The 22,695-nt window shown below is 41.1% G+C and overlaps 1 protein-coding gene across 4 annotated transcripts in view; it reads left to right on the forward strand.

The window, feature by feature from the left end:
* Positions 1-12,078, forward strand: part of CDH19 (cadherin 19) — a 92,622-nt gene extending 80,544 nt beyond the window's left edge. For 3 of the 4 annotated variants that reach the window (XM_090039597.1, XM_090039599.1, XM_090039598.1), the window contains exons 11-12: positions 412-663; positions 8,541-12,078. In XM_090039597.1, the coding sequence (XP_089895723.1) occupies positions 412-663; positions 8,541-9,031 (743 nt within the window). In that variant the 3' untranslated portion in view covers positions 9,032-12,078. The remainder of the gene's footprint in view (positions 1-411; positions 664-8,540) is intronic. The other variant, XM_090039596.1, reaches the window with a different exon arrangement.
* Positions 12,079-22,695: the final 10,617 nt, after the last annotated feature.

The following is a 22,695-nucleotide window of genomic DNA, read 5'->3' on the forward strand; positions in this document are numbered from 1 at the left end:
CATATTTCTGTGTTGCCCAAGGACATATCAGCGTGGTTCTTTATAAAAAGAGACTTTGCTTCAGTCAGTTGTGTCAGCTGTGTGAGAATAAGTCTCTTCTGGAGGGATTTGTAGGAAAAATATTGGACAATTATCAGTGTTTGAATGCTTGCTTGTGTCCTCACTACGGAGTGATATGGTCTAGTCTGAGCAATGTTTTAAGTCTGAGCCATAATCCACATTCTAAAGTAAGTAAATCAGCTCAGGAAGAATGTACCTCCAAAAGTGGGTTGGAGGTGTTTGTATGAATGATCATGAATGGACTAATACCTAAATTAGAACCTAGGTTAACTGCAATGAACATATCCTTTAATGACAGTTTTTTACTATGCCGTTAATATACATATCTAATGTGTATACTTCATCCTTTAGATAACACAGCTGGGATTCTTACAGTTCAAAATGGCTTCAGTAAACAAGAACAGCTTGCTTTCTACTTGCCTATCTTAATTGCGGACAATGGAGCCCCATCACTTACCAGCACAAACACTCTAACTGTCACCGTCTGTGACTGTGATAATGAAGCTAATGCCCTGTTCTGTCAATATGGAGCTTTCATGTATGCCATGGGTCTCAGCACAGAAGCCTTAGTTGCTGTTTTGGCATGTATATTAATACTACTAGGTAAGTAAAAATAAGTCAGAATTCTTATATTGTCCCATCACCCTCTCCCATTATACCTTGATCATATGTTGTATCCAACAAGTGATAGGAAGAAAAAGAATCCAGGTTGTGTGTGTTGCTTTGAGTACGCATCAACATTGTTTCATTTACAAGAAAAATTATAGTTTTGTATCTGAAACGTGAAGAACATTCCTGTCTGCTCATCACCAGTCATAAAGATTTGGAAGGCAAACACCTTCAGCACAACTGAAAGTGAAGGCAGAATTTAGCACTGTAGTTGAGATTTAGCTGAAAGTCCCGGTGGAGGTGCACAGCAGAATAATACCATCCCGCCATTCCTCCAATGATCTCCCCAAGTAATCGGCACTTTTAAGCCCTGTTTGAGAATACTACCTTAGCCTCCATAAACTCAAGCACACTTTTGTGTCCAACATGATAAACATGCTTAGTGAACTTAAAATATTTCTTTCATATTAACATGTTCAAATGTTTGAGAGAGATTTCATATATCTATTGAGATAGATTGGGAGCTAACCCTGTGCACTTGCACCTCAGTGCAGATACAAGTGCATAGTTAAAAGAGCTGCTCACAGTAAATACTGATACCTCTTTTTCTCTGAGTGCAGAAACTTAGTTTCTGTTACTTCCATGTCCCACTTTGCCCCACAAGAGTAGTTTATTGAGCATGTCATGTGTGCATTACAATGACACTGGCACAACATAGCCATTGGTATGTTGTACTATACAATTAAAATAAGGGCAAAATGTCTCTCAGTGGAATTGAGTCACTTAGCTACAATGGGCACATCCCAAACAGCCTGTGTATGCCTCTTGAGATGCCGCAAGAGGCATGCTGGGAACAAAAAAGTGTTTCCCATGCTAAATATTTGCAGCACAGGCTCAAAATTTGACACCTGGAAATACAGATCTGGGGTGGCTGGGGCCACGCCACACCTCTGGAATGGGGGGGGTTGTCAGCTGTGGGCCCTGAGTGTCAAAGGCTGCTGCTGCTGTGGGGGCAAGATGTCAGCTCTGTGGGGGGGGGGGGTGCTGTGGGCCCTGTAGGGGATCTGTGGCCCTGCAGGGGGGTAGTCCATGTGGTGTGGGGGGGCTGCACCCTGTGGCGGGGCAGGCGACCCACCCGTCTTGAGTAGCTCCCCCACACAGTCTCCCCACACCCAGAGTCCCCCCACAATCCACCCATACCTATCCACACACCCCATGCCCCCTCATATCCCCACCCCCACACATACCCATATCCCCCTATATTCCTTCCCACCCTGCTCTTGCAAATCTCATATCCCCTAATTATACATGACCAGCTGCCAGACAGGATGAGACCTGCTGGCAGCAGCTGTAGCTACAGGGGCAGCTGTCCCACATCTTAGTTAGTGAAAGGGTTTGGGAGGGAGCTGTAATTGTTCTATGATAAGAAAACCAAAAACAAACATCAAAACATATAGATATTTAGAATTTATTTTATTATGATAGAGACACTGGTAGGATTCCAAACTGCTTTAAAATTGTAAATATATACATAAAACTTTGTCCAACTAATCAATCTCTCACTCTCTATAGATAGATAACGGACTTTTGTTTAATTGTGGAGGAACATAGATTTTGGGGTATTTTAAAGAGTGAATATGGGATTTTTTTAATAGGGAACATCAGGATTCCTGCTAGTGAGGCAAGTGGCAGGACCCAGGCAGAGGAGCCTGTTCAGGGCTGGCACCCAGGACCCAGCTGGAGGTGGCTGAAGTGGCCAGGAAGACATGCTTTGATAGTTCAAAGCAGGCCACCATGCTAAGAACATCTTCCAGGCAGCAGCTGCCCAGATGGCAGGGTGGTGGCACACATGGCAGCAATGCCACACGAAGGCCAACTGTACAGCCTCAGCCCCCTGGCAGCTGGCCCAGAGGTGCAGATGCTTCTGCTACAGGCATTCAGTTCCCATCCAGGCCTGGGAGATGTGTAGGCTTGGGGCCGCATGCTGTTACAGGTGGCAGCAGGTCATAGCCAGGCAGGAACCCCTACTGCCAGACTGCTGCAGTGGGTAGAGGGTTCAGGGGCCACTCTAGGTTAGGGCTATTGCAGCAGTCCAGCTGGCACAAGGGGCTAGTGTCCCCAGATACCAATTGGCCAGGCCCCATAAGTTCCAGAAAGCAAGTAGCCCTGAGCTGCTTGCCATGGCAGGTTTTTATACTGCTGGGGCCAGCACAGGTGCTGGCTCCAGGCTCCATTTCCCCTTGGCTGCAAATACAGAAGGGGCTGGGCAGGATCATTTTGTCCCAAGTGGCACAGCTTGTCCCACACCAAAGTGCATGTCCAGGCATGTGCACTGAGACAAAAATCCCTAGCATAAATTTGTACTGCTCTTACTTCAGCTATAGCAAAGGCACATGCCTGCATGTGTGGATACACCCAATGGGTGCATTTACATGAGCTACTAACAGTGCAGTTGCCTAGTAATACTGCACAGAAGCATGTCACAGCACAAACAGTGCTAATATGATACTGAGCAGTATTATTAGGCTACTGCACAGTAGCTTCCCTTAAAAGGTGTTACTGAACTGTAACTCAGGTTACTGTGCATTTATTTAGTACTTAATTATACAAGTACTAAATTAAATGCACAGTAACCACTGCACATTAATGAATGTGTAAATGTGCCTAATAAAACCTAAATACAGCAATGCTAGAAGTGTTTTAGTCTGATGTTAAAAAATAAGTTTAGCAAACACTTTAATCCCCACTGGAAGTAAAACTGTACTAAAAAAATCCCAACATAAAGCCCAATTACAATGTGATTTTTTTAAAAAAAAGCTTTCACTAGTTACAAATGAAACAGTAATGAAGCAGTGTTAAAATGCCGAGCCTGTAGGGATAAATATTTCCTGAAGCACCCAATGTTGTCAAAGAGAAAAAAGAAAATAGAAAACATTTCCTTTCATCTGAGTTCTTTGTTTTTAAATTATTGTAGACAAATTATGGAAAGTCTTCTTCCCCCCTCCCCCCACAGTGAAGCAAATCCAGAGAAATATTTTTTCTTATCTTCATTTCACAATGTTACTGCAAGTAGTCTAGAAATAAACAGCAAAATATGCATCATCACTATACACTGCGCAGCTTGAAAGACCATATTCTGATATCAGTTATGGTGCTCTAAATGGGAGCAAATCCATTGGGTGCTGAGGTGAACACAATTACTTCTAGTTTACATCAGGGCAAATGAGACTATATATTAACATCTATCAAATTCCATATTGCTTTATGCTCTATGTATCTCCCTGGCTTCAATTTGATGGCTACAATGCATATAAATAGACTGTACTTTAAGCCATCCCACAAATATAACCACCTTGTAATAATAGTAGCATAGCTCTGGGGGAAGCTGTATCTTTGACCCCTCACTCACTCTATAAGCATTCTTTCCAACAACGGATATGTACTTCTCTCAGAATGGAATCTTCAAATTCACCCATCCCTTTGGTTCCAAGGGCACAGAACCATGTTCCATGAATGAAATATATCCTCACTACAATTGTAAGATTTGGCCTTTTCCCTAGGAAAGTTCACATACAGAATAGCATCTTCAAAACTACTATTTATCCTTAGGAACACAACAGAGAGAAATATGGTTTAAATAATTAAAGGTTCATATATATTACTACTTGGCTGAAAAATCAGATTTCTCATGCAAGTAACCAGTAGGGTGCCTTGTCCTAGGACCACTTTTCCACCACTGACACTGTGTAAAGCAGACAGACAAGTTTATCACCTCTGTTTCTTAGGGACTTGTTACACATTAATTTTAGGTGGCTTCTGGAGCTCTTAACCCCTGGATTGTCCACACATTTACACCTGAAACTACTTTTAAGCACACTTTAGGCAGCTTAAAGTTACACTACTCCAGGGCAGGTTTATCTCTAATTCACGTTACCCAGATTGTGTTCCATTAATATATGACCATTTCTCACAGATGAGCTGCCCAAGTTGCAGTTCTTCAGCATCCCAGGATTCACTGTCCCCTCCCCTCCTGTTCTGTGTTGATAAACCTTCCAGCTCATGAACTCTACTGCTCAGGAGAAAGTTTTACCATCAAGCCAACTCCCCCTCCTTCCTCAGGGGTGCAACCCCACGCAAACAACCTGCAGAGCACATGCCAGCTTGCCAGGTTGCGGGGCATAGATGAATCTCAGAGTGGGGTCTATTGGGGTTAGGGCAAGGTAGGAAGGCAAGTCATGTCCCCATATGATGGGCTTCCTTCCTGGAGCAAGAGCAGTAGCTCCCCCAAAAGCATTTCCCTCACCACTCTCAGCTCTCAACCACACTAGGAGGAATGACCAACACCTTCCACATCCCAATTCAAATCCCAGTCCCAATATATTAAAACATGAGACCTTATCTAAGTTACTTCCTCTTTATTTCTTTTTTTAAAATTTGTTTTCACTTTTTATTTTATCCTTTATTGGCTGACGTCCTTCATTTCACCACCCATCCCAAACCTCATTTCCTTTTCAGCTCCCATTTCATTACCCATCCATATCCCATTAACTCTCTGCCTCCCAATGTGATGGTTTGGTTGGGACATATGCAGCCATACCTATAGATAGACCCTGGGGGACAACTAGGAGGTTATCAGGGTTGGGGCACAGATTGCCAAAGTTAGGAGAGGAGATCCAGGAGATGTAGTCTGAGATTTTTCCCAGTTTTGTTCTCCTGATAGAAAAATGTACACAAACCTGCATGTACAGACATTTGAGTGCTGAGGCCCTGAAGAGTTGACAGCTTGTAGTTCTAACACTGTGAAGCTGGGGGAGGGGGGGGAGTGGGGAGAGGAAGGGGACCCTGTGCACACATCTCAGCATGCTCTGTAGGCTCTTTTAGTCTACCTGGTGACAGATTGCTGCAGTGTGTAGGTCAGCTGTGATTGATTTACAAAAGATTTGGGAAGAGATTTAACTCTGGTTGTTCCCAGGTTATTTATTCTCCTAGAGCAGTCGTTTTGATTCTGGGAGAAAAAGCCTGAACCTCTGCACACACGTGGTTTCTTCTTGGAAAACAGTAACTTTCATTAAAAAAACTGAATGCCTGTACAAGGCCTTAGAATGACATTTAAGTCATCAGTGTCCCCCACACAGGATTCTGTATTTCCTTCCTCTGCCATGATATATCTTATACATCTGTAGTGAATCAGTGGCACTACAGTGGATTTATTGCATTGTCCATTTAACACTGGCAATTGAATAAGAATATATGGACATAAGAGGTGTTATACTGGGTCAGACCAACGGTCCATCTAGCCCAATTGTCTGTCTCTAACAGTGGTAAAAGTGGATGCTCTATACAGAGAGCATTGAACTAGGTAAGTCTAGAGTGATCTATTCCCTATTCAACGGCCTTCCTGGCATCCACCATGTATTGGTTTGGAGATACCAGATGAAACATCTCCAAACATTCTGTTCAGCAGCTATTAATAGAGCTATCATCCATGAATGTATCCAGTCCCTTTCTGAATTTGGCTATGCATTCTGCCTCCTCCACCCCATGTGACAATGAATTCTAAAAGTTAGCTATGCACTGTGTAAAAACTACTGTATTGTGTTAATTTTAAACCCATCACCTACTAATTGTATCAGGTGCCTCCTAGTTCTAATATTCAGAGACCTGGTGAACAATGATTCCCTGTTTACTTGGATCACACCCTTCAGGATTTTCTAGACCTCTATCATATCTCCCCCGCAGCCTTCTCCTTTCCAACCTGAAGAGTCCTAGCCTTTTCAGTTTTTTCCTGCTATAGCAACTACTCCATTCCCCTTATCATGTCCCTTGATCTTCTCTATAGCTTTTCTAATTCTACTATATCGTTTTTGAAATGTGGAGACCAGAACTGCACACAGTATTCAAGATGTGGACATACTATAGATTTGTATAGTGGCATGACAGTGTTCTCTAGTTTGTTTTCAATACCTTCTTAATGATGCCCAACATTTTATTGGCTTTTTTTGGTCACTGCTTCACACTAAGCTGACATTAAAATTACATATATCTACCTACCTACAGTGACTTCAGGGTCTCTTTATTGAGTCTTAACAGCTAGTTCAGAACCCAGCATTATGGTTGTATAGTTAAGATTATTTTTTCCCCAGGTGCATTACTTAGCGCTTGTTGACACTGAAGTTCATCTCCATTTTTATTGCCCAGTCACTTAGGTTGGTGCAATCTTTCTGCAGCTCCTCTCCATCAGGTTGGAACTTAACTACCCAGAATAATTTGGTATCTGCAAACTTGGAGTTTTCACAGTGCACCCCCAGTTTCCAGGTCATTGATGAAAATGTTGAACCAAATAGAGCCTAGCCCACTTTTGACTTCCCTGTATTTTAAAAAGTGACCATTTATGCCTACCCTTTGCTTCCTATCTTTTTAACCACCTCTCAATCCAAAAAAGAACCTTCTTTCCAATCTTGTGGCAACACAGTTTTCTTAAAATTCTCTGGTAAGAAACCTCATCAAAAGTCCATACATATTATGTCAACTGAATTTCCCTTGTCTATGTGTTTTTTTGTAATTGTTGTGTTCTTAGGTATGTAACTAAAAGCATCAGGTGGCATAAACCCTTACAATTTCATTGAGTTAGCTACCCCACAGTACCCAGAGACTCAGATGCAGATAGCTTCCACAATCTTCAAAGATTCATGTATTTAGAATGTATTAACGTTATATAATAATAATAGTGATTATATTTGCCCTATGCTTGTTTTATGTTTTCTTTGGATCATGGAAAAATTGTAATCTCCCTTACTGATTTCAAAGAGATTTCCTCATACAAAGAATTCAAGGCCTGGTCCCATGATGAGCATGTGAATTTAAAAATGTACTGGTCAAGTTCATGCTTGAAGTTAGTATTTCAATTTTCAGGGTATTATCTCTTGTAAGTATAGGAATAATTCAGCAACATTTGCTTAAATGTGAACCTGCTAAGTTTCTCAGGGCAACCATCACATTGTGTTCTGAATAAAGAATTACACTTTGCAAAGCTGTCAGTCATATCTGTTCCATTTTGAACTACATTTAATTTTCAGCTGTATTAAGGTAAAAGCTGGGATCATGCATCCCTTTATATCCTGTTAAGAATGTAGTTTTGAAATGGACACCCCAGTTTTGAATGAAGTAAGCCAGTATCTGAAGGGGGAAGGATGACTAAAAGCAAACAAACAAACAGAAAACATATTCAAAAAGGCTATATATTTGAGAAAGCAGGTTTTTTCACATCAGCAATGTACAAGCTGTCCTTACAGGCAGAGCTTGCTGATAATTGTAGCTGCACAATATCATCCCTACAATTCTTATTGACATTTCTCAAAATGCAAAGCCAGGAAGTAGAAACAAGTGGACCACATGCCTAGCTAGTATAATTGATGTCACTTTGTGGAAGTCAGTGGAACTGAACCAGTTTACACCAGTTGAGGGGGTTCTGGCTCCATATATTTCCTTTTTCACTCCCCTGTAATTCTTGGGGTTTTGATCTGTGAGGGGGAGGGGGTAATGAAATTTTGAAACAAGTATTGATATATTATGTGGTAAGGCAAACTAGTATCAAACAACATAAACCACATTCCCTTAACTGCTCTGAACCCTCACCGGGCAAAAAAAATACCTGCTCCATTTCCTTAACTCATTTTATAAGTCCCTTTGTAGCCATTTTGCCATCAAATACTCTGTTCATCTTACAACCATAAAATCTATAAAAATCACAGTCCTATAAATCTAGGCAGATTGATGTTGGTGCAAGCTAAAGTAATGCTAGGCAGTTTTACCACCTGTAAGTCTTTCCAAAGGCATTCAAAGTCTCTGGTTCTTTTCATTTTTCTTGTCAGTGTTTGTTTTGGCAATTCTGGCCCTAAGGCAGCAGAGAAAGAAGTCACTATTTTCTGAGAAGGCAGAAGAGTTCAGAGAGAATATTGTCAGGTATGATGATGAAGGAGGTGGCGAGGAGGACACAGAGGCTTTTGATATTGCAGCATTGAGGACCCGTACTGTCATGAGAGAACACAAGCCTCGAAGAAACATCACAACAGAAATCCAGAGCCTTTACAGACAGTCTCTGCAAGTTGGACCTGACAGTGCTGTGTTCCGGGAATTCATTTCAGAAAAGCTTAAGGAAGCCAATGCAGATCCTAATGCTCCTCCATATGATTCCCTTCAGACGTATGCATTTGAGGGGACTGGTTCTTTGGCTGGATCCCTTAGCAGTTTAGGATCACATGTATCAGACATGGGTGAGAGTTATGATCACCTTAGTGAATGGGGGCCACGTTTTAAACGACTTGCCAAGCTATATGGTCCCCACAAAACTGCAAGGGATTAGTAACCGCTAGTGGCCACATTTTTTTAAGTGCTCATCAACCAAAATTGAGTTTGGATTTTCAAAGGAGATCAACATATTTAAGCACCCGCTTACAATGCCCAGATTTATTAAAAGATAGAACAATGTCGGATGGTTGAGATCTTTTATATCGTAATATGAAGTGTCATAATAAGAAGTGATGAATCTAACCCGACGTTAGGTGCTTACATTGCCAGCTATGCTCTTTGAAAATCCAGTCCCAATTATGGCTGCTGAAAATTTGGCTTCAAAAACAGATGAAAGAAAAGCCATAAGATTTTTGTAAATAATCTTCTTGGTTCAAGCTTTAAACTATTTCCAAAGTTAAAGCAGACTTTTTTTTGTTGGTTTATATTAATTAACCAAAGGTAAATCGTGCATATTTGCATTGTTTTATAAATACCATTATACAAAAAGATAGAGAATAGGCATTTTAAAATGCTTGTCTGCCACAAAAGCTTACAGAATCTTCTATTTATTTATTTTTAGTGTAATAACACTACTACAAATGTACTGTTTAGCACTGTAAAAAATAAAGATCTGTTATAGTCAACATTTAGTTACTATTACATTTGCACTTTTATTAAACCATTGGGAAGTGTACTCATCATTTCCCTGGTGATGTATGAAGAAATTATAAAGGCAAAAAGGATTAGATTCTACTTTGAAGCAATATTCAACTTAAAAACTGTTATCAGCTATGTTACATATTACTGTACATAGAACCAAATACAACCCATGTCTGGGCATCTTCTCTTTTTTTAAGAACTTAACTGATGACTGATTTCTCAGCACAGATTTATTTATTTTTATTATGGAATATAAAATTAGCTGCAGTACTCATTTTTATTGTAACAGTATTAGAGATCTTTAAAATGCTAAGCTGGTGGACATAAAACTTTATGCATAACATTAGATAATAAGATAGTAAAACACTTTAATGTTAATCCAGCTCTTCAGTAAATGATCCCACATCATTCTGCAGGAATTGAGTCAGACTTCAAAATTAATTTCTCACTATATTTTTTAACATAGTGTGTAGCTAGTATTAAATCCACATAGACCTATTCTCTTTCACTTAGCTACGTGGTTGATCAGCAGAAATGCAGCATCTAAGAACCATCAAGTACATTCAAATGGCTTGCTTAAAAAATGGGGGCCTGCCTGTTACTGATTCACCCTTTTTCCATTAGGTGCTTATTTTACAGCATCTGCATCATGTAATGAACTGAAACATTTCAACAGCTGAAAGCTGGCATCAGGATAAAGAACCTAGTGCTATTAACTATTTTTAAGTTCACAGGTAAGCTCCACTAAATTATAACAAGTTAGGCAAAGCTTATACAAAAGATGAAGAGGCATGAAGTCATAGCAAGCATTGCAGAGCATGTACAATTACTTGTTTATTAAAGAAAAAAGCAAGGGCTGAGGCTAAATAGAAAGCTGCCAATACCAGAGATGCTGTAAATACCTGGCAGCTAAATATAAAACAAATGAAGGAGCTTGAGAAGAAGACAGTTCCAAAGGGAAGTGTGTCCAGGGAAGAGAGATTATATACTCATGACATCCATTCTTGGAACTATGTCAGTGAGCATGTGACTAACAGCAGATGAGACAGCACATGTGTAATAGGGAAAAGCTGGCTGTTGCAGGTTGCAGGCTGAGTTCCTCCTATGGATGAATGCCTATGGAGCAACTTTAAAAGATGCACAACAGTGATGCTTTGCAGTAATGTCTCTAATGTTTGAATTCATTGGCACTCCAGCAGATGGGACAAAACGATTTCTAGTTGAGATAATACTGAGCATAATAAACAATTAGCTCCTTTGAAAGGAATAGAACAGAAGAGCACAAGTGAGCACACATGAGCTTGCTTGGGTGCAGAGGGAAGCAGATAGTTTAAGACCAGATTCTGAAACCCTGAGTTAATACCTCGTTCCAAAAAATGGTCCCCTTGACTTAACAGACTTTACCTTGAATTCAGATTGTATTCACTACAAAGGAGGATATTAGACTCTGAGCTTTAACATGGTCCATAGGAAAGGAATCCTATTTTGTTTAGTAGGTAAATATAAGAATCCATTCTTAGCCTCATATTACAGTTGAATCTGCTTACAGTGATGCTCCTATATTTCATTTAATTCTATTCATACAATAATTATTCTACAATAATGAAGAACATCTTACATTCAAAAGCTTGTCTAACTCTATTCCAGCTATGCAGTTGGTCCAATAAAATATACCACCATAAGAAATCCTTGCCTCGATCTTTGTTTAATTAATATATCAGCGTGCTATTTCTCCTACTAGCTGCTATACAGGAACAACTACTAGATAAAGACATTTCCCCTTTAGTGCAAGTAATAGTATTAATGCAACTGAGATTAAATCCCAAATTAAGCAGGGATCATTGCATGGTTCGAGTTTCACCAGGTTTCTGATCATCAATGGCAAATTAATGGCCTGATGCAATATAGTATAGCCAAGTTAAGCATAGTCTGTTAAACAATGACCAAAGAGTGATATTACAGAAGTCTGCACTTTTAAAGTGTAAATACCAAGGAGAGACAGGAGTTTAACAGATGAAAGAGCTATAACAAGGATTAATGGGATAAAATTAATAAAGGGAAAATTTAGGTTGAATGTCAGCAGTGATTTCATGATGGTGAGATCTATTAAACTATAGAATAGCCCTCTTAAGGGAAGCCACCATTACATGGGGTGTTTAAAATTATATTGGACAATTCACTTGACGAAGCTCTGCAGTGAACAATCCTACAATGACGGGGGGAATCTCAATCTGGGGTTCATGGCTCCATGGGGATGCCACATGAAAGAGATCAGTTGAAAGTACACTCCTTCCTTTTTATTGATTTTGAGGAGCAGAAGGTCTTTTGCCATCTCTATTTTTTGATATTCTAGGGACATAATAAATACATTTACATTTAGACTCTAAGGAAATGAAGACTGTTCATTACTCCACTGTAAATTTTGTATAATACCACAGGCTGAAGTAAAAACTATATAACCACATGTCATTTGTGAGTCATTGTTTTGACTGGGGGAGGGAATAAAAAGATAAATATATACCCAAAAAATTTGGGGAGGGGAGAGCTTTAATTTTTTTTGTGTGCATTTTAAATTATAGTGCTGCTTCAGGACACTGAGAAACTATTCATTGGTTGCTTTTTTGGTTATATTTACATCTTTTCCCATAAATGATCATTTAACTATTAACTTTGCTTTCTTAATTTGCATTGGAAGTACAGTTGTTTTAACATTCATTCTTAAATGTGGAGGGTAACCATGTCAATTAAGGAAAAAAATGCCTAAAAGCAATATAATTATTCTTACTAGTTCATTTTTAAATGTGTATTTCCTCTGAAACCTCCATTCCAGAAGTCTAAGCTAAACAAGGTGTTGTATCAAACAACACAAACTCTGAGAATAAAGCATAGGATTGTGGGACAGGCCAGCAAAGTGATTTATACAGAAAAAAATAGTGTATATTTTAATTTAAATCAGCTCAGACTGCTATTCATAACTCATTTTCCTTGGTGAGGGGGCATTAAACTTTCCAGACCTATACCAGCACCAATCTATCAATCTCCAGCTATAGAAACTGCTACAGAATGCCTCCTGCTATCTGAATGCTAAACTTTTTAACTGTTCCCTAAAACTGTATTGCTATTTTAAATACCATACTTCTCTGAAAATTATACATTTAAAAAAATACACGTTTTTCTTCAAAAAATATTCTTCACCTTAAATTTGAGTAAAAGAAAAGTAAAAAGTTGTCATCAAGATTATATTCTTGCAAGTGTGCCATATTTTATGCATTATTTTTCTCCTAAACCGAGAGTTGGAAAATTAGGGTGCCTCTTAAAAACTAGGATGTCATAACTGATGTAATATGGTAGTACAAAAGCAAGTTCATAGGTAGGTTTTACTGAGATTCATATGTGGAGAAATTTAAAATTATTTAGACATTCCTGATCACAAAGATATACAGGAGTCACATTAATTTCTCTCTTTACTAAATATAGATAAAACATTATCCCTCACCCAACCCAAAACACAAGCAGACAGGTTTTACAAAATATTGGCCCTGAGCAACTGTTGTACTAGCCTATGAGCTTCAACAGCTGCCACAGCACATCTGCACACATAAGCAGTGGTTCCAATAAATTGGATACCATTAAATTGTGCCTCAGTTAAGCTCCTCTCAAACTTATTCTCAGAGGAATAGTTCACACTGATCTAAAGACCTTTTCCATGCATAGAGGGGTACAGAAAATTCCTAAAGATTTGCTCCATGCCCAGGCAAAAAAGGATGTTTCACGCTAAAAAGAGTACTCTCTGGCCTGATTTCATTCTAGTAAATTTTCTTTAAATTAGCAAGCATTTTGATGCAGTAATAAATGTCACTCCAAAGATAGTTCCGTTCTTGCTCTGCAATTCAGAGTTAAAAAGATATAGGAATTGTTTGTAGTCTCAGCCTGTCATGCATTGTTTCCTTGAATACAAAATTGGCAATGGGATAAGGATAAACCAGACAGATTCACCAGATATTCCTCCCTTCTTTCAGAAGGCGACACATTACTAAAGTACAGTTGTATAATCATTTCATTATCTGAAAGGAAAGATTCTTCTTTCCCCCTGAAGCATCTATTAGCACACTCCACTTCCTAAAGTTGTGAAGCTTAGAGAGCATTATTTCTTTAGTTTAAAAGCTTTTAAACTGCTCTCTGATGTTTCTTACTAAAGAAGACCTATGCAAGGATACTTTATTTTTATTTTTTGACATTTGAGGCTTATTTGGAGGTATATGTTCTTATAGGCTAGGGAAAGAAATTACACATAAATCAGTGTAAGTGATTGGAAAACAGTTCAAATTTGGAACGCAAAAGAAGTTCAGTGCACATAAATCACTTTACAAATGGTCAAAACCAGTTTAAGATAAACTTAAATGGATGTAGTATAAGACTTAACTGATTTAAGTTGAATCTGGAAGGGATCTGGGACAGAAGTTCAATAAATCAATTTAAGTTAACTCACAGTCCCCAGAATCCCAGGATATTTCGTATCTCTCCCACAAATACCCCTTTGCAGGATGGGCAGGCTAGCCTTGGCCCAAGCTGTCTGCTCCAGTCGAGCAGGGAGTTGTGGTCTAGCCACCCTGGCTTCTGGCCTGGGCCACTGCAGGCATGTGGCTGCATTTCCAGAGTCAGAAGTAAAAGTGTGTTTACTTGCTTATTGGTTCAATCTACACAGCTTAGACTAACCTGAGAAGATTTAATCAATTCAGCCTCAGGCTTTTTGGATGTCTGTGTTAAGCTATAGTGCTTGTAGAGAAAAAGGCATAAAGGTTTTGTGTTAATTTTAGATTTTTAAAAATAAGCCTTCATGAGCATTTATTGCCATTTACTTTAGGCAGTGTTCAATAATTGTTTTTGTTTTATTGTGTTACACTAGCAACTACAGATCCCAGTTTATATCAGTTTCTCAGCATTATGCAAACATGTAATTTATATAACTAAAAGCAGGTAGAAAAGCAGAAGCCCAGAAAGGTGAAGTGACTTGCCTACAGTTTCATGTGTAGTCAGATCAACACCTAATTTAGAAAGGGAATGCGGGTCTATAATTCCCAGTCCAGCACCAGACTCACAGGACTGCAGACTCTGTTCCTCTTGCTTTAGTACAGCATTTAAGTTAATGTTTGCAGTTTATATAACTTAACACATCCTCAGCGTATCTAGAGGATACATTCATTTAAAATAAAAATGTTATGTTCACCTAAGCAGGGTTCCTCTGTTTTTGTAGGTCACTTTGAACAATTTCTCTCATGTGATCACTGTCAAGCCAGGTGAAAGTAATGCAACTGCTTGTTTTTGTTTATGATGCTTTTTCCCCAAAGGAACTAGACCGTGAGGGCATATGAGTGGCTCTTTGAAACAGAAGTGCAAGTTAAGGGCACATCATAGGAGCAGGGCTATGTGTTAGACATAAAAAGCCTCAAAACAATCTAAATGGTTTTGCAGCATAACAGAGATACCAAAGTTATCCTTAAACTACCTAACCTGAGCATCAGAAGGATCACAAAGTTTATCCTGAGCCAAGAAATCCTGTTTCTGAGACTCAAGTGTAGCTACACCACTCAATTATATCATATTAGTATATATGTTTTTAAAAGAAAATCTTGTGCATCCCTTTCTCCCTTCTTTTTTGTCCCACTATAGAAGGCAGCAGAAAATCCACACAAGTATGGATATCCAAATGAAACATCACAGGTGGACACCACTTGCATATACATTGAAAGAGACAGGTCTTGCCTTGTGTTTGCAGCTCAGTGATTTGGGGAGCCTGGAACAGTATAATGGAAGAAATTTGAGGAACTGCCATGGAATTGGTACCATTCCCTACTGGAAAAATTTCAGAGAAGAAATTTAAGTGAGAATTAATGGTGTTACACTTAGCTTTAACTCCCCTCTGTAGCTAATAGTTAGCTGCAGGGGAAGGAACCAGCTGTAGCATAGCTCCTGTCCTGGCTGCATGGAGGTTGGTAACCTCCAGTATTCCTCCTTGTGAGAACATTCAGTTAGGTTGCCAGTTCTCCATGGAGTCAGTAGTGCAAGGCTGTAGACCTTGCCTGTAGATCAACATGGCTAAAACCTGTATCCCTGAAACATGTAAGATACCACAGTTAGCCACTTTGAAATACAAACTTCATAATTTTTACAAAAAAGAAGCAAAAATCCAACCCCCAGAGAATTCCACCCCTGCCCCAGCCTTTTGTTTGAGCTCAATTTGCATACCTGGAAAACAACTTCTACACAAGAAAACTGCCTCAGCCAGGAGAAACATTCCATCAACATTGACCCTCTCTCCCATGCAATAGAAAATATCTTACCAAGAAGAAAGAAAAAGTCAACACCCTCCTTGCCATCAGATACCTTGAAGGTAAACAAACTGCTCCAACCTTTATTTGAGGCTAATTTGCATAAAATGAATGTTTCCACCAAAAGGAACCTATAACATCTTTCTATTCTTCATATTGTGCAATATGAAGTTTCATTTCTACCTGGGAGAAACGTTACAATCTGTGCATTCTCCTTTGCCTGAGGAAGGGCATGTGAGCCTGAAAGCTTGCAAATAGAGAATTTTTTTGCAACTATTTAGTTGGGCTAATAAAAGATATTGTCTCTATCAAGAGTTCTAGAGTCTATAAAGTCCAAACTCCTGCTCCCTCACCAAAACCTTAGCTTGAATACTCTTGCTCATGAGAGAAATATTTCTTGAATGTCTGCAAACATGGTTTATCACTACTAGGTATTTGCCAAACAGTTCAGATGAATAATTTTCAAATGATAATTTTTTTTCCACAAACTGATTGTTTCAGACCTTTATTTTATAATATTTACTCTCTATTATTTGAGTCTGTGCATGAGGTAATATACCTATCCCCTGATAAGATGGCAAATGTTTATTCAAGAGAATGACATGAGTGTACCGTGCTTCTGCTATACATTTGTGATACTTTTAGGATTTGCTAAGGAAATAAAGAAACCTGTGATTATATGATGCAACCTGAGTATACTCTGGGGTCATACTGCTTCTCTTGTAGATTAAGTGCATCCTTGCTGACAATAATACCATCAATGGTTTAGGTCAAGCACAGGAAGTGGTACAAATGCAAAGGAATAATATTTCTTGACATTGATTAGCCCATCCAGTTCATGCCTCCTCTCTTATTTTCCTTTGCAGTACACAGGGCATAAATCAACTGCTCCTGATAATCGCTCATTAAAATTAGTTTTAGGCTCTCTCCAGTGACCATCCAGAATGATTTCAGCTTTTCAAGTTACACCTACTTATTGATCTGTTGGCCTGAAAATTTTTGACATGTGTGCACTTTTTGGTCAGTCTGTTTCCATTGATGAGCCTCTTGTGCTGTTCAAAAGAGAAAATCATTTTTGAACAACAAATTCCCATGAAGCGTGACTAGTAAGAAAATAACCTCAACAAGCTGCTAGGGATTTCAACTAGGTATACCATTGCAGAACACACTTCGAGCTAGATATGACTCCTACTTAAACTATAATTTATACATACATATAAACTATATAGTTAAAGTACCTATATACCAATATACATTTTATATATCTATAAAAAACTTTAGGGAAAGATACTGAGGGCCCTTCATTAAGGAAGAAAAGTAGCCTTCTGACAAAATTCAACTGATAAAACAAAGAAGAAAAGAAAGAAAGTCTACTTCATAAAAAGCTAAAAAGATCTAGCTTCCATAAGGACAAAGAGTACAACTATATTTTTTACTCAAAGAAAAATATTTATAATTGTAAGGCCCACTCTACATGTTACATATATTTATGCATTTCAAGGGGCTGGGGAGAGTGGGAAGATGGCTTCTTGCTGGTGCATAGGAATCCTGGGATTGGGCACCCCCTGTACTGGCAATTAAGTGTGATGGGATCTGCTTCATGATCCCACAATTATGCCTTCTGTCATGTACAGTATGAGATTCAGTTATGTGGATTGAGCATTAGATTCCATGGCACCTTTACTTATGTATGTAGAAGGGCCCTAAGAGCCTCAAATCCTATAATGGTGAGAGTTATTGAGGTTCCTACATATAAGCCTGTGTGACCAGAAGACTATAACTCATAAGGAAGGATGGGGAAGCTTGCGTTGTAAACATACAGTATGGTGCACTTACTATGCTTCTTTATATCCACCAAACTTTATAATGAAATCTATATTTTAGCACAACTTCACTAAAATAGGTCATTCTAACAAGAGCTGCCATTTGCATTTCTGTAATAAGAATGAGGCACAATCTCTTGTCTTAACTATTAAAACATTTTTACTATGTCTGACCTGATTTTAATTTCAACTTTTTGTGCAAACCCAATGGCTGAAATGTCAACACCACACTTCCAGACATATGCTTTTCCTGCTTTCTGAATGCAGCTCCTATAGTTAAGTAGATGATACATATCACAGTCCTGGGAACATATTGTATTATGCCTGAACTCAAAATAAAGTCCACTATCACTCACCTAGTTAATTGCACAATTAATTTAGACTGGCTACATGAGCAAATTAATTATTGTGCCTTAAAATGATCTAATCAGTTATACGTAATGAAATAACGTACTAAAATAATGCTTGCACTTTCAAATATCCTTATAATCCTTATTCCAAAGTAAGCAATTTTCAATTCTGTACACAAAGAAACTAAAGGAGAGACATAAACTGGCTTTCCTTTAGGCAAAAAAGAAGGTACAATTAGAACTCAGGAGCTCACAGTAGTTTCTCTTGTTCTCTAAGCATGCCCTTCTTTACAGATGAAAGTAAGATCTACAGGATCAGAGTAATCTGAGGTCTGAATGATCTCTTGTAACAGGGGGCCTGCTCGGGACCAATCTAACCGTGGCCCACCCACCTGTTCCTGGGCCAACCACCCGTGTTCTCACCCACCATGCCTTTTTGTTATAATTAATTAGATGTTAGTAAGCTGGAGGCTGCCCATTTCCTGCCCCGATGCCAGGAGGTGCTACCTGCAGCTCCTTTCCTCCCCTACACGGCAGCCCAAGCCTTGCAGATGGCATCTCAATGTTCCTTTAATCACCAGCCACCACAGTGGGCCCCAGAATCCTCCTATGGAACCCCACCTAGATTCCTCCCCTCAGGTGGCCTCTTCCGCCGTCACACCAGGCAGCATAACTCCCTGAGCTGGTTCCCCTTCAGGTGTGATCCCCTCACCGGGACCTTCAGCTCATCTAGCCCTGGCCCACCTCCAGGCCAGTCAGGACCCCAGGCCCTTAGCTCTTGAGCATCCCTTGCGGTGGGCCCCTGGCCCTTTGACCCTTCCGGTCCTAGCCCCAGCATGGGCCAATCAGGGGAAACTCAGACAGCCTGAGTCTATGAGGGTCCACTCTCTGGGCCTTCCAAAACAAAGGGTAACCCACCTGGTCATGGGGGATAGGGGTTAAGGCACCCCAACCCACCTTTCACCAGGGTGGTAATGGGCCTGGAATTTCCTGGGGGCTCCCATGCCACTGGGAGCCCCACCAGGCCACCCATTCCCAAGTTTGCCCCACCAGGCAGTTTTAGGTCATACCCAAGATGAGGAGCCTCACTACCATCCCCTACAGCTCTTCCCTTCCCTCCAGATGATATCAGCAGCCCTCTGGCCAGGTGATGTTGCTGCCTGGCCTCTAGCAGCCAAACTGCCCTGTTTATATGGGCAGTCCCTGATTCCAAAATGACTGCTCTCATCAGAAACCTGGTGGCTGCCAGATCCAGGCCCTTAAAGTGGCACGCAACCACAGTGCCCTGCCACACCTCTATTCCATTGTATTCAGGAAATTGGAATAGATGATAATAGTAGAAACTTCTGGGTGGAAAATATATGAATACTGGAACAAATGTAATGGGATTAAAAAAATAATAAATCAGGGAAGGGCTGAAATGAGTGCAAAAATAAAAGGAGCCTTGCCTGTAAAACAGAAAATAGAGTTTGGCCCATATGTATGGTATTCAGAAGTCAATTATCTTTGTTATCATAGAATCATAGAAAGTTAGGGTTGGAATGGGCCTCAGAAGGTCATCTAGTCCAACCCCCTGCTCAAACCAGGACTATCCCCAACTAGGTCATTTCAGTCAAGGCTCTGTCTAGCTGGGTCTTAAAAATCTCCAAAGGTGGAGATTATACAACCTCTCTTGGTAACCTTTTCCAATGCTCTACTACCCTCTTCACAAGAAAAAATTATCCTAATATCTAACTTTAAAACTTCTCTTGCTGCAACTTGAAGACAACACGAGACCTGCATCAGAGAGGTCGACTTGTGGCTTCAGGAATGGTGTTTCGAGGCAGGCTTTGGCTTCCTAGACAATGACCCACACATCAGGATGAGAGACATGCTCAGGTGGGATGGGCTTCACCTTTCCCCCAAAGGTAAGTGTGTATTCTCGACTAGGTTGGCTGATCTATGCTTATCTGGGGAAGGGGAAAATGAGGGCAGAGGAAGCCTTGGACCACTAAACCAAGCATCACCCACAAGAACAGCCCTGCCTAGACCGATGACAAGTGGAACAAATAACCAGGTAAGCAACAGGGGCTCGGGTAGTTCTGAGATTAGGGGGCCAGTGCATGCATGTTCAGGAGGCCTCAAATGCCTCTACACTAATGCTTGTAGTATGGGTAACAAGCAGGAGGAACTCACTCTCCTGCTAGCTAACACCAACCCAGACATAGCGGGGCTCACCAAAATGTGGTGGGACCCAATGTACAACTGGGCAGTGAATATCAAGGGCTATAAGCTGTACAGGAGGGATAGGACAGGGAGGAGAGGTAGGGGTGTGGCCCTCTATGTCAAGGAGAAATACACATTCTCAGCGAGTGGCACTAGGTCAGAGGAGGGGCACACTGAAGTGCTCTGGGTTAGAATACAAGGAAGTCAAAGGGAAAGGGACTTAACAGTGGGGGGCTACTACAGACCACTCAACCAAGGGGAAGAGCTATACCAGGAATTCTTAAGTCAGCTCATGGAGGTAGTTAGGTCAAAGGACGTGGTCATAATGGGTGACCTGAACTTTCCAGACATCTACTTGGCAGATCAGTCAGCCAGTTCTGAACACTCATGTAGGTTCCTAGTTGAGATACAGGACCTTCATCTAATGCAGGAGGTGCACAGCCCCACCAGAGGAAATGCCTTGTTGGATCTGGTCCTGGCCACAGGGGATGATCTGGTGAGGGGTCTGCAGGTGCTCGACCACCTGGGTGACAGTGATCATTGCCTGCTGGAATTCACCATCCAGCACAAGGTGGCAAAGGCCTGCAGCAAGGCAGCAGCCCTGGACTTCAAGAGGGAGGATTTCAATGAGGTAAGGAGAATAATTGGGAGGCACTGAGGTCCCAGAGGGGAGGGGAGTCGGGTATCCAGGAAGAGTGGTCGTTCCTTAAGGACACAATCCTCCAAGCCCATAGGGATGTAATCCCAATGTGAATCAAAGGGGGAAAGAGGGCAAAAAAGCCCCCATGGCTCACCGAAAGCATACGGGAACACCTCCTAGCTAAAATGGAGGTGTACACCCAATGGGAGGACTATACCTCAGTTGCTCAGGGATGTAGAGGGGTGGTCAGGAAGGCCAAGCCAGAGATTGAACTGGGACTAGCTACCCAGATCAAGGACAACAAGAAGTCTTTTTTTAAATACACGGGGGTAAAAAGAAGGTATTGGGTAAGATGGGGCCTCTGCAGGACACACTAGGAAATCTGGTCATTGCACCAGACAGCAAAGCTAACCTATTTAATGATTTCTTTGCCTCCATTTTTCTAAGCAGGGATAGGGTCACCTCCCCACTGGGATCCCTGTAGGTCCCAGGGGAGTTGCACCCAGGCCTAGCATCAGTGAGGACCTAGTCAGGGAACTTCTGGAGGGACTGGACATATTTAAATCAGCATGTCCTGACTATCTCCACCCCAGAGTGCTGAGGGAATTAGCAGAGGTCATTGTGAGACCCCTGGCATGGCTTTACGAGCACTCGTGGTGCTCTGGTGTGGTGCCAGAGAACTGGAAAATGGCCAATGTGGTTCCCATTTTCAAAAAAGGAAGGAAGGAGGACCCAGGAAACTATAGGCCAGTCAGCCTTACCTGGGTCCTAGGTAAGCTTTTTGAAAGAGCTATCCTGGTTCATGTCCGCGAGGTGCCAGCAGGGGAGATTATGCTTAGGGGTAACCAACACATGTTCATTAGAGGCAGGTCCTGTCAGATCAGCCTGGTGGCCTTCTATGACCAGGTCACAAAATCCTTAGACGCAGGTGTAGCAGTGGATGTAGTCTTCCTGAACTTTAGGAAAGCCTTCGACACTGTCTCTCACCCCATTCTCATTAAAAAACTAGGGGACTGTGGCATCGACACCTACACAGTCAAATGGGTCACTAGTTGGCTGGAGGGCCACACCCAGAGAGTGGTGGTGGACGGGTCAGTTTCAACCTAGAGGGATGTGGGCAGTGGGTTTCCACAGGACTCAGTCCTTGGGCACACGCTGTTCAACATCCTCATCAGTGACTTGGATGAGGGTGTAAAAATCACTCTGTTCATATTCGCAGATGACACTAAGATGTGGGGAGAAGTGGGTATGCCAGAAGGGAGGAATAGGCTGCAATCAGACCTAGACAGGTTACAGGGGTGCGAGGATGAGAACAGGATGGATTTCAACACTGACAAGTGCAAGTTCGTCTGTGGAGGAAGAAACAGCAGCACACCTACAGGCTGGGGAACTCCCTTCTCATCGGTGCACAGGCAGAAAAGGATCTTGGAATCATTATTGATGCCAAAAGAACATGGGCAACAGTGTGGGGAAGTGGTCAGGAAAGTCAACCGCACCTTGGCATGCATCCACAGATGCATCTCAAGCAGGTCCAAGGAGGTGATCCTTCCCCTCTATGCAACACTGGTCAGGCCACAGCTGCAGTACTGCGTTCAGTTCTGGGCACCGCACTTTAAGAGGGATGTGGACAACATGGAGAGGGTCCAGAAGAGGGCCACCTGCATGATCAGGAGTCAGCAAGGCAGGCCCTATGAGGAGAGGTTAAGGGGCCTGACCCTGTTCAGCCTCCA

The sequence above is a fragment of the Crocodylus siamensis genome, chromosome 3 (genome assembly GCF_052110815.1).
Source record: "Crocodylus siamensis isolate JL-2025a chromosome 3, ASM5211081v1, whole genome shotgun sequence".
Taxonomy (NCBI): Eukaryota; Metazoa; Chordata; order Crocodylia; family Crocodylidae; genus Crocodylus; species Crocodylus siamensis.